This window comes from Balaenoptera acutorostrata, chromosome X, assembly GCF_949987535.1.
Source record: "Balaenoptera acutorostrata chromosome X, mBalAcu1.1, whole genome shotgun sequence".
Taxonomy (NCBI): Eukaryota; Metazoa; Chordata; class Mammalia; order Artiodactyla; family Balaenopteridae; genus Balaenoptera; species Balaenoptera acutorostrata.
In genome coordinates, this window is record NC_080085.1 from 61188353 (window position 1) to 61200412 (window position 12060).

Consider the following 12060-nt stretch of genomic DNA (forward strand, 5'->3'; position numbering starts at 1 on the left):
CATGTATTAAATTAGTTTTATATCAGATTTATTTACATAATCACATTTTACTTGATTAAATATTAAAATTAACTTCCATACCAAGCATGTTCTATCTGGGTGGTTAAAGAAACCTAGAATTTTTGAACATGCAAATAAAAGCTAAAACTTATATAGCCAAACATTGTCCTAAGCACTTTACATGTATTAATTAATTCATGGGTACAAGAATCTACCTGGAGGGTAGATTCCATAAGTATATCAACTTTACAGAAAGTAATGCACTGAGATATTAAATGATGTGCCCAGTGAATAATCTACTCACAAATGGAGGGACAGACTATCATAATTTTATTACAATAACATAAACTGTATTTCTTCAACCTACTTCTGCAATATTTAACATGATCCTTACCAGCATTGTCGGCTGAACACAACTCTTATCCATCTTCCCAATATCATAGCTTTGGCTATCATTAAAAAAGGAAAAAATACATATAAATACATGTTTATTTCAAATTATATATATTTTTTCAAGACTACATATTACTAAGAAGACATGTTATAATTATACTTAATTAAACTTTTCTATTTTGCACTACAACAGATGATCAGCCAATTGACACATAAAAATCAATTATATAAAGCAATACTTTCTAACTTTAGAAAACCACAGAGATAGCCTCATCCACCAGAGGGCAGACAGCTGAAGCCAGAAGAACTACAATCCTGCAGCCTGTGGAACAAAAACCACATTCACAGAAAGATAGACAAAATGAAAAGGCAGAGGGCTATGTCCCAGATGAAGGAACAAGATAAAACCCCAGAAAAACAGCTAAATGAAGTGGAAATAGGCAACCTTGCAGAAAAAGAATTCAGAATAATGATAGTGAAGATGATCCAGGACCTCGGAAAGACAATGGAGGCAAAGACTGAGAAGATGCAAGAAATGTTTAACAAAGACCTAGAAGAATTAAAGAACAAACAAACAGATGACCAATACAATAACTGAAATGAAAACTACACTAGAAGGAATCAATAGCAGAATAACTGAGGCAGAAGAACGGATAAGTGACTCGGAAGACAGAATGGTGGAATTCACTGCTGCAGAATAGAATAAAGAAAAAAGAATGAAAAGAAATGAAGACAGCCTAAGAGACCTCTGGGACATTAAACACAACAACATTCGCATTATAGGGGTCCCAGAAGGAGAAGAGAGAGAGAAAGGACCAGAGAAAATATTTGAAGAGATTATAGTCGAAAACCTCCCGCACATGCGAAAGGAAATAGCCACCCAAGTCCAGGAAGCACAGCGAGTCCCATACAGGATAAACCCAAGGAGAAACACGCCAAGACACACAGTAATCAAATTGGCAAAAGTTAAAGACAAAGAAAAATTATAGAAAGCAGCAAGGGAAAAACGACAAATAACATACAAGGGGACTCCCATAAGGTTAACAGCTGATTTCTCAGCAGAAACTCTACAAGCCAGAAGGGAGTGGCATGATATACTTAAAGTGATGAAAGGGAAGAACCTACAACCAAGGTTACTCTACCTGGCAAGGATCTCATTCAGATTCGATGGAGAAATCAAAAGCTTTAAAGACAAGCAAAAGCTAAGAGAATTCAGCACCACCAAACCAGCTCTACAACTTCTCTAAGTGGGAAACACAAGAGAAGAAAAGGACCTACAAAAACAAACCCAAAACAATTAAGAAAATGGTCATAGGAACATACATATCATTAATTACCTTAAACGTGAATGGATTAAATGCTCCAACCAAAAGACACAGGCTTGCTGAATGGATACAAAAACAAGACCCATATATATGCTGTCTACAAGAGACCCACCTCAGACCTAGGGACACATACAGACTGAAAGTGGGGGGATGGAAAAAGATATTCCATGCAAAGGGAAATCAAAAGAAAGCTGGAGTAGCAATACTCATATCAGATAAAATAGACTTTAAAATAAAGAATGTTACAAGAGACAAGAAAGGACACTACATAATGATCAAGGGATCAATCGAAGAAGAAGATACAGCAATTATAAATATATATGCACCCAACATAGGAGCACCTCAATACATAAGGCAACTGCTAACAGCTATAAAAGAGGAAACTGACAGTAACACAATAATAGTGGGGGACTTTAACACCTCACTTACACCAATGGACAGATCATCCAAAATGAAAATAAATAAGGAAACACAAGCTTTAAATGACACAATAGACCAGATAGATTTAATTGATATTTATAGGACATTCCATCCAAAAACAGCAGATTATACTTTCTTCTCAAGTACGCACGGAACATTCTCCAGGATAGATCACATCTTGGGTCACAAATCAAGCCTCAGTAACTTTAAGAAAACTGAAATCATATCAAGCATCTTTTCTGACCACAACGCTATGAGATTAGAAATGAATTACAGGGAAAATAACGTAAAAAACACAAACACATGGACGCTAAACAATACGTTACTAAATAACCAAGAGATCACTGAAGAAATCAAAGAGGAAATCAAAAAATACCTAGAGACAAATGACAATGAAAACACGACGATCCAAAACCTATGGGATGCAGCAAAAGCAGTACTAAGAGGGAAGTTTATAGCTATACAAGCTTACCTCAAGAAACAAGAAAACTCTCTTACACCAATGGACAGATGAGCCAGACAGAAAATAAATGAGGAAACAAAAGCTTTAAATGACACAATAGACCAGATAGATTTAATTGATATTTATAGGACATACTAACCAAAAACAGAAGATTACCCTTTCTTCTCAAGTGCACACAAAACATTCTCCAGGACAGATCACATCTTGGGTCACAAATCAAGCCTTGGTAAATTTAAGAAAACTGAAAGCATATCAAGCATTTTTTCTGACCACAACGCTATGAGATAAGAAATAAATTACAGGGGAAAAAACGTAAAAAACACAAACACATGGAGACGAAACAATATGTTACTAAATAAACAAGAGATCACTGAAGAAGTCAAAGAGGAAATCAAAACATACCTAGAGACAAATGACAATGGGATTTGTCTGGGATGCAGTAAAAGCAGTTCTAAGAGGGAAGTTTATAGCAATACAAGCCTACCTCAAGAAACAAGAAAAATCTCAAATAAACAATCTAACCTTACACCTAAAGGAATTAGAGAAAGAAGAACAAAAAACCCCCGAAGTTAGCAGAAGGAAAGAAATCATGAAGATCAGAGCAGAAATAAATGACATAGAAACAAAGAAAATAATAGCAAAGATCAATAAAACTAAAAGCTGGTTCTTTGAGAAGATAAACAAAATTGATAAACCTTTAGCCAGACTCATCAAGAAAAAGAGGGAGAGGACTCAAATCAATAAAATTAGAAATGAAAAAGGAGAAGTTACAACAGACACCACAGAAATACAACGCATCCTAAGAGACTACTACAAGCAATTCTATGCCAATAAAATGGACAACCTGGAAGAAATGGACAAATCCTAGAAAGGTATAAACTTCCAAGACTGAACCAGGAAGAAATAGAAAATATGAACAGAACAATCACAAGTAATGAAATTGAAACTGTGATTAAAAATCTTCCAACAAACAAAAGTCCAGGACCAGATGGCTTCACAGGCAAATTCTATCAAACATTTAGAGAAGAGCTAACACCCATCCTTCTCAAACTCTTCCAGAAAATTGCAGAGGAAGGAACACTCCCAAACTCATTCTATGAGGCTACCATCACCAGACAAAGATACTTCAAAAAAAGAAAATTACAGACCAATACCACTCATGAATATAGATGCAAAAATCCTCAACAAAATACTAGCAAACAGAATCCAACAACACATTAAAAGGATCATACACCATGATCAAGTGGGATTTATCCCAGGGATGCAAGGATTCTTCGATATACACAAATCAATGTGATACACCACATTAACAAATTGAAGAATAAAAACCATATGATCATCTCAATAGATGCAGAAAAAGCTTTTGACAAAATTCAACACCCATTAAAAAAGAAAAGAAAAGAAAAGAAAGCCACAATTTCCTCAGGATATATATCCAACAAATCAACACTATAATTATATTACTGCTCTTTTCCATTTGGCTATATACACACTAGATTAAATGATTTTACATGTGTGTACAAGCCCTTACTTTATGGGCACATTTTAAAGTGTAAGAAATATATTTTTAAAATAAAACAAATACAAGAGTTTTAATGGAAACAAATGCTTTAGCAATATTTATTAAGCTTTACAACACCCTTGTGATGCACAGTATTAGTTCCATTTTGCAGCTGAATGAACTAATTTAGCAGTTAAGTGATTTCTAATATTTCCTAGATTGGTATTAAAAATGAGAGTAAGGGGATGGGGAGAAAAGAAATTTGACTTTCAGTTCTCTGCTTTAATTACCATACCATATTATCTACAGGACATTCTGATAACCACAAATAATGTATTAATATGAGCCTCAGGTTTTCCAAAAAAAACTTAAAAAGTAAAACAAAGATCACTCACCATAAAATTGGTATTCCAAGGGAGGAAGTCAATAAAATTTTGGTGAACTGGACTAAATTGAAGCCATTACTTTGAAGTATTCCTTTTACTTTTACTTTTTAAAAGACCCATAGCTACCAAACTGAGTTTTCAGCTTGCTAACAAGGATATAATGCTGGCCTACATTATAATGGGCTCATTGTAAGCCCTATCTCATAGAGGTGTCTGTTGGTACATTAAACCTTCTACTTCCAGTTTTTAAAATAATCAATGAAAATGGAACTTCTGCAACAGTGGTATTAAGGAGCTCTTGGACCCCCTCTCCCCAGTGAAACAACCATTTGCCTGTAAAAATCATTAAAACAACCACTTAAGGTCTCTGGAAAGTGTCCTAAGGGCATACAGCAAATGGAAAAACATTTATTTTAAAAAAATCAACTGAATCTCAGTAAGAACAGTGGGAGTCTGTGGCATTTGAGCCATGACCTGCTCCTATCCATACCACCTCCATGTCATGGAAGCTACTCCAGATGAGTGCTGTCAGGAAAGTAGGAATTCGGGCGTGGGGTGGGGAGATGAGTGAAATAGGTGACGGAGATAGAGAGGCACAAACTTCCAGTTATAAAATAAATAAGTCACGGGGACATAATGTACAGTATAGGGAATACAGGCAATAATACTATAATAACTTTGTATGGTGAAAAGTGGTAACTATACTTACCATGGTGACCATTTTGTAATATACAAAAATATCAAATCACTATGTTGTACACCTGAAACTGATATAATGTTGAAACTCAACTTCAATTTAAACCAAAAATAAAGTGGGAATTCCCTCTCCCTCCGATATAATGTTGAAAGTCAACTTCAATTTAAAACAAAAAGAAAGTGGGAATTCCCTCTCCCTCCAGGTCCTAGACTCAGGCTGCCAGCCTCTCTCATCTTTCCCAGATCTGTGTTGCGAAGTGCTATTATTGGCAGGCACAACGAGAGGACTGGGTCTTCCTTTCCCCACTCAGTTCTCATTCTTAGGGTAAGGGCTCTACCCCAGGGGTAACAGCTCAAGAATACTGGGACCCTGAGCCCTTTCACCCAGGCTGGCTCATTTGGCAGAGGATGCAGGACAGGAGGGCATGCTAAGTAGATTAGGGGCTACCATCTCCCCAACAACTACTCATATAGTAGGGGTGTCACTGCAAGAGTAGCTGCCATGCTCCTGCCCCCAGCTGCAGCAGTGTGCCAGTTTCCACCCAGGGGAAGAAGTGGGCAACAAAGAGGAAGAGCTCAGCATTTCTGCCTAAGGGGAATGACTTTATTTGAAACAGAGCAAGGAGAGATTCCTGCCTAAAGGCATAGTCAAAAACAATGGAGATCTTGCTGGTGAGCAATTAAGAAGGGGCTGGTACCTCCAAGATAATAGTAGCAACAAGTGAAATAGCACACAAGCCAGTAGTTTGAACAGAGAGAACCAGGGAAAGAGACAAGAACAATCCTAGGGTCACACTCATCCCTGGGGATACAGAAGGCTATGCATATGTTCTAGGCTGCACCCACTCAGGAACAATCAGAGGGAAATATGGGACTAGAAAGCATTCCTCAAGTCATACACAGATTCATCAGCAAACAGCCTTGAGCCTGAGTGGCTCAAGGGGCTTATCAAAACCTCTGACCAAACACGGACTGAAAATTAAGCTATTCTTATCCAGGGGTGATGGTAAGGAAGCCAAGCTTAAAAATCAAATCACACTTCCAGCTTATGGCTCCACATGTAAGGAGCTTGGAAGTCACAACTCCATCCTAACAAGTAAAAAACTGGAAAGACTTTTAAAGATCAACAACTCTTCTTGGATCCAAAAGAGAGGTGAGTACACAGGGCAAACCACTACCCCCAAGATTGGGGAGACAGGCAAAAATACAAAGAGTTGACGCTTAGCACAGGAGAGATTCACAAGTAAAAACTACCAAGGGCACCACTGCTAGGGCAGGAAATTGAGAACTGTAGTTGACAGACTGCTGGAGGTTCAGTGTGGACAAGTCTGAGAGTTAAAACTCCAAGAGGACATAGTTAAAGGGGGATACCCACAATATTGTCAGATTAATCTCCAGGAGCTCAACCAGATTCCCACAGTAAATATCATAGAAAAATTCCCTTGGGCTTTGGCAGGAAAAGGTAAAAAGGAACCATTTTGAAACAGCCCAGAGCAATCTGTTCTTTTTTTTTTTTTTTTTTGTGAATGACAAAAATATTTACTGTGTCTCCGAGGGGCACTTGTGTTTGGTGGTTTTTTTAAAATAATTTTTAAAATTAATTTTTAAATTTATTTTTTTTGGCTGCGTTGGGTCTTCATTGCTACGCGCATGCTTTCTCTAGTTGCGGCGAGCAGGGGCTACTCCTCGTTGCAGTGTGCGGGCTTCTCACTGCGGTGGCTTCTCTTGTTGCGACGCACGGGCTCTAGGTGCATGGACTTCAGTAGTTGTGGCACACGGGCTTCAGTAGTTGTGTTCTTAACAAGGCCTGCCCTCAGGGCAAACTAGTGAACCAGGGCCTAACCTCCTGGGGTATTATCAGAGGCTAACTGACCTGGGGAAGAGAAATACTCAACCCCAGTCTACGCTAGCCATTCTGTACCACCTAAGAGGGAAGGAAAAAAATGAGAAACATGTGTGAAGTTCACAGTTCAGAGGCAGAGACTCACGAAAAGACTGAAAACTAGTCATAGGACTATAGGCCTCTCCCTCCTCCACACCTAGCCACCACATTACTAAAGGCCTATTTACAGTAGTTCCGTTTACCAAGTATATCAAGTCCCACTACCAAGAAAAAAGTACAAGGCATACCAAAAGGCAAAAAACACAATTTGAAGAGACAGTAAGCATCAGAACCAGACATGGCAGTGATGTTGGAATTATCAGGCCAGGAATTTAAAATAACTATGATTAATATGCTAAGGGTTCCAATGGATAAAGTAGACAGGTAACATAAGCAGAGAGCTGGAAAGGCTAAGAAAGAAGCAAAAAGAAATGCCAGAGATAAAAAAAACTGTAACAAACATGAAGATGGTCTCTGATGGACTTTTTAATAAACTTGACATGGCTGAGGAAAGAATCTATGAGCTAGAGAATCCTTGAAAACAGAAAAGCAAAGAGAACGAAGACTGAAAAAAAAAAAAGATCAGAATGTCAACGGACTGTGGGACAACTGCAAAAGGTGTAATGTAAGTGTAATGGGAATACCAAAAGAAAAAAGAAAGGAACAGAAGACACATTTGAAACAATAATGACTGAGAATTTCCCCAAATTAATGTCCAATACCAAACCACAGACCCAGGAAGCTCTGAGAACACCAAGCAGGATAAATACCAAAAACTACACCTATGCATATAATTTTCCAATTACAGAAAATCAAAGATAAAGAAAAAAGTCCTGAAACAAGCCAGAGGAAAAAAACACCTTATCTTAAAAGGTGCAAAGATAAGAATTATATCCAACTTCTTAGAAGCCATACAAGCAAGAAGAGAGTGGAGTGAAATATTTAGTACTGAGAGAAAAACAGCATCAACTTACAATTCTGTACCCTGTGAAAATATCATTCAAAAGTAAAGGAGACATAAAGACTTTCTCAGACAAACAAAAATTGAGGCAATTTGTTGCCAACAGACTGGCCTTGCAAGAAATGGTAAAAGAAGTTCTCCAGAGAGAAGAGAAATAATATAGGTCAGGAACTTGGATGTACATAAAGTAAGTAAGAGCATGGAAGAAGGAATAAGTGAAGGTAAAATAAAAATTTACTTTTCTTGCCCTTAACTGATCTAACAGATAACTGTTCAAAATAATAACAATAAAAATGTGTTCAATAATGTGTGCATATTTATATATCTTCTGTGTGTGTGTGTATATATATGTATATATACAGAGACAATAAAGTGAAATAAATGACACAGAATAAAGTGAAATAAATGACAGCAATGATACAAGGGGTGGGAGGGAGGAATTTTGATACTATAAAGTACTCACACTACTCATGAAGTGGTACAGTGTTATTTGAAACTGTACTTGGATTAGTGGTACATGTATATTGCAAACTCTAGAGCAACCACTAAGAAAAGTTTTTTAAATTTTAACCTATAGGCTAAGAAAAGAGCAAAAATGGAATCATATAAAATACTCAACTAAAACCACAAAAGGCAGAAGAAGAGTGGAAGACAACAATAGGAAAAAAGAACAAGAACAACAAATAGAAGACAGTAACAGTACAATATGGTAGATATTAATCCAACTGTATCTATCATCATTTTGAATTTCAATGGCCTAAGTGCACCAATTAAAAGAGATTGTCAGAACGGATTTTTTTAAATGCCTGAACTATACATTGTTTACAAGAAACCCACTTTAAATATAAAGACACATAGAGATAAAAAGTAAATGGATGGAGAAAAATATACCATGCTAACACTATCCTAAGAAAGCAGGAGTAGCTATATTAATTTCAGATAGAGCACATTTCAATGTAAGGAAAATTATCAGGGATAAAGAAGGGCATTACATAATGATAAAGAGGTCAATTCTCCAAGAAAACATAACAATTCTTAACATGTATGAGCCTAACAACAGAGCATCAAACTATGTGAGGCAAAAACTGATAGAACAGCAAGGAGAAATAGATGAATCTACTATCACTGTTGAAGATTTCAACATCCCTCTCTCAGAAATGGACAGATAGAACAGGCACAAAATCAGTAAGAATATAGTTGAATGCAGCAACACCATCAATCAACTGCATATAATTGAAATGTACAGACTACTAGATCCATTACCAAATTCATATGGAATATTCACCAAGATAGACCACATTCTGAGCCATAAAACATACTGTAACAAATTTGAAGTACAGAAATCATATAATATCTGCTGTCAGACCACAATGGAATTAAAATAGAAATCAATAATGGAAGATAACAGGAAAATTCCAAAATATGTAGAGATTAAACAATACTCTAAATAAAACATGGGTCAAAGGAGAAATTTCAACAGAAATTTTAAAGTAGTTTAAATGAAAATGAAAACACAACTTATCAAAATGTGTGGGATGCAGCAAAAGCAGTACATAGAAGGAAATTTATAGCATTCAATGCATATATTAGAAAGGAAGAAATATCTAAAATCAGTAAGTTTCCACCTTAAGTAACTGGAAAAAAGAGGAAATTAAATCAAAAGCAAGCAGAAAAAAAGAAATAATAAGAATTAGAGCAGAAATCAATGAAATTAAAAACAGGAAATCAATAGAGAAAATAAATGAAACCAAAAGCTGGTATTTGAAACAACTGATAAAATTAATAAGCCTGTTAACCAGGCTAAGAAAAATAGAAGACACAAATTATTAACATCAGAAATGAAAGAGGGGACATCACTATAGACCCCTTGAAAATTTAAAGAGTATTAAAAGGAATACTATGAACAACTCTATGTCCACAAATTTGAGAACCTAGATTAAATGGACCAATTCCTTGAAAGACCCAAGCAGCCAAAACTCACGTGAAAAGAAATGACAGTCTGATTAGACCTGTATCTATTTTATAAATTGAATCAAAAATTATTAACCTTCCAGCTCTAGTCAAGTAAGAAGCAGGCATGGGGGAAAGTGCAGGAAGGAAGCTGGAGGGTGATGTGGAGACGAGACATGTGCTGCTCTAAGGAGTTTGCACTTGACCCTACAGGTCAGTGTTTCTGAACTTGTATGGATCAACATTAAAAGAAAGAGCTGATTAAAAAAAAATTATTAACCTTCCAAAATAGAAAGCACCAGGCCCAGATGGGTTCACGGCTGAATTCTATCAAACTTTTCTTCCAGTTTTATTGAGATATAATTGACAAACAGCACTGTACAAGTTTAAGGTGTACAGCATAATGATTTGACTTACATATATCGTGAAATGATTATCACAATGATTTAGTGAGCATCCATCATCTCATATGGATACAAAATTAAATCAATAGAAAATATTGTTTCCTTGTGATGAGAACTCTTAGGATTTATTATCTCAACAACTTTCATATATAACACACAGTACTGTTAGTCATATTTATCATGTTGTACGTTAAAATCCTAGTACTTACTTATCTTATAACTGGAAGTTTGTACCTTTTGACTGCCTTCATCCAATCCTCCCTCTCCCTACTCCCCACCTCTAGTAACCACAAATCTGATCTCTTTTCCTATGAGTTTGTTTCTGAAGTATAATTGACCTGCAACACTATGTTAGTTCCTGTTACAAAACACAGTGATTGGATATTCCCTATACATTTCAAAATGTTCACAATGATAAGTCTAGTTATAATATGTCACCATGCAGAGATATTAGATAGTTATTGACTGACTATATTCCCCATACCATTCATTTCATACCTCTGACATTTATTTTGCAACTGGAGGTTTGTACCTCTTAATCTCCCTCACCTATTTCTCTCCTCCCCCCCCAACCCCTCCCCTTTGGCAACCATTTGTTTGTTCTCTGTATCTATAACTTTTGTTATATTTATTCGTTTTCTTTCTAGATTCCACATAAAAGTGAAACCTTACAGTATTTATCTTTCTCTGTCTAACTTTATTTCACTTGGCATAATACTCTCTAGGTTCATCCATGTTGTTGCAAATGGGAAGATTTCATTCTTTTTATGGCTGAGTAATATTCCACTGTGTGTGTGTTTGTGTATGAATGCAAATCTTTTACCTCCTTAGATTTATTCCTAGATATTTTATTCTTTTTGATGTGATCGATAGGATAGTTTTCTTAATGTCTCTTTCTGATAGTTCATTGTTAAAGTATAGAAATACAACAGAATTCAGAAATACAACTTTTCTGAATTCACTGATAAGTTGTAGTAGTTTTTTGGAATTCTATAAAACATTTAAGGATGAAATTATATAAATTCTCTATAATCTCTTTCAGAGGATAGAAGCAGAAGGAAAACTTCCTAACTCATTCTATGAGGCCAACATTACCCTAATACCCAAACCAGACAGACATTAAAAGAAAATGAATAGACCAATATCTGTCATGAACATAGATGCAAAAATCCTCAACAAAATATTAGCAAATTGAATCCAAAAACAAATTTTAAAAAATTATACAACACAACAAAGTGGGATTTATCCCAAATATGCAAGGCTGGTTCAACATTCAAAAATCAGTTAATGTAATCTATCACATCAACAGACTAAAAAAAAAATCACATCAGTAGATGAAGGAAAAGCATTTGAAAAATATCAAATACCCATTCATGATCAAAAAATAAAATACCTTTCATTAAACTAGTAACAACTTGATAAAGACCATCTACAAATAATATACAGCTAACATCATAATTAATGGTGAGAAGATTGAAACTTTTCCAGTAATTCAGGAAAAAGACAAGGATGTCCCTTCTCACAGCTCGTTTTCAACATCATACTGGAAGTCCTTGCTAATGCAGTAAGGCAAAAATGAGAAATCAAAGATATGCAGATTGAGAAAGAAGATATAAAACTATCTTTGCTCACAAATGACATGATAATCTATGTAGAAAACTGACAAAGAGCTTCCCTGG

General features: G+C 35.8%; 1 protein-coding gene across 1 annotated transcript in view; it reads right to left on the reverse strand.

The window, feature by feature from the left end:
- Window positions 1-12060, reverse strand: part of TEX11 (testis expressed 11) — a 340481-nt gene that overhangs the window by 214813 nt on the left and 113608 nt on the right. The window contains exon 9 of the mRNA XM_057537645.1: window positions 395-449. Coding sequence (XP_057393628.1) covers window positions 395-449 — 55 coding nt within the window. The remainder of the gene's footprint in view (window positions 1-394; window positions 450-12060) is intronic.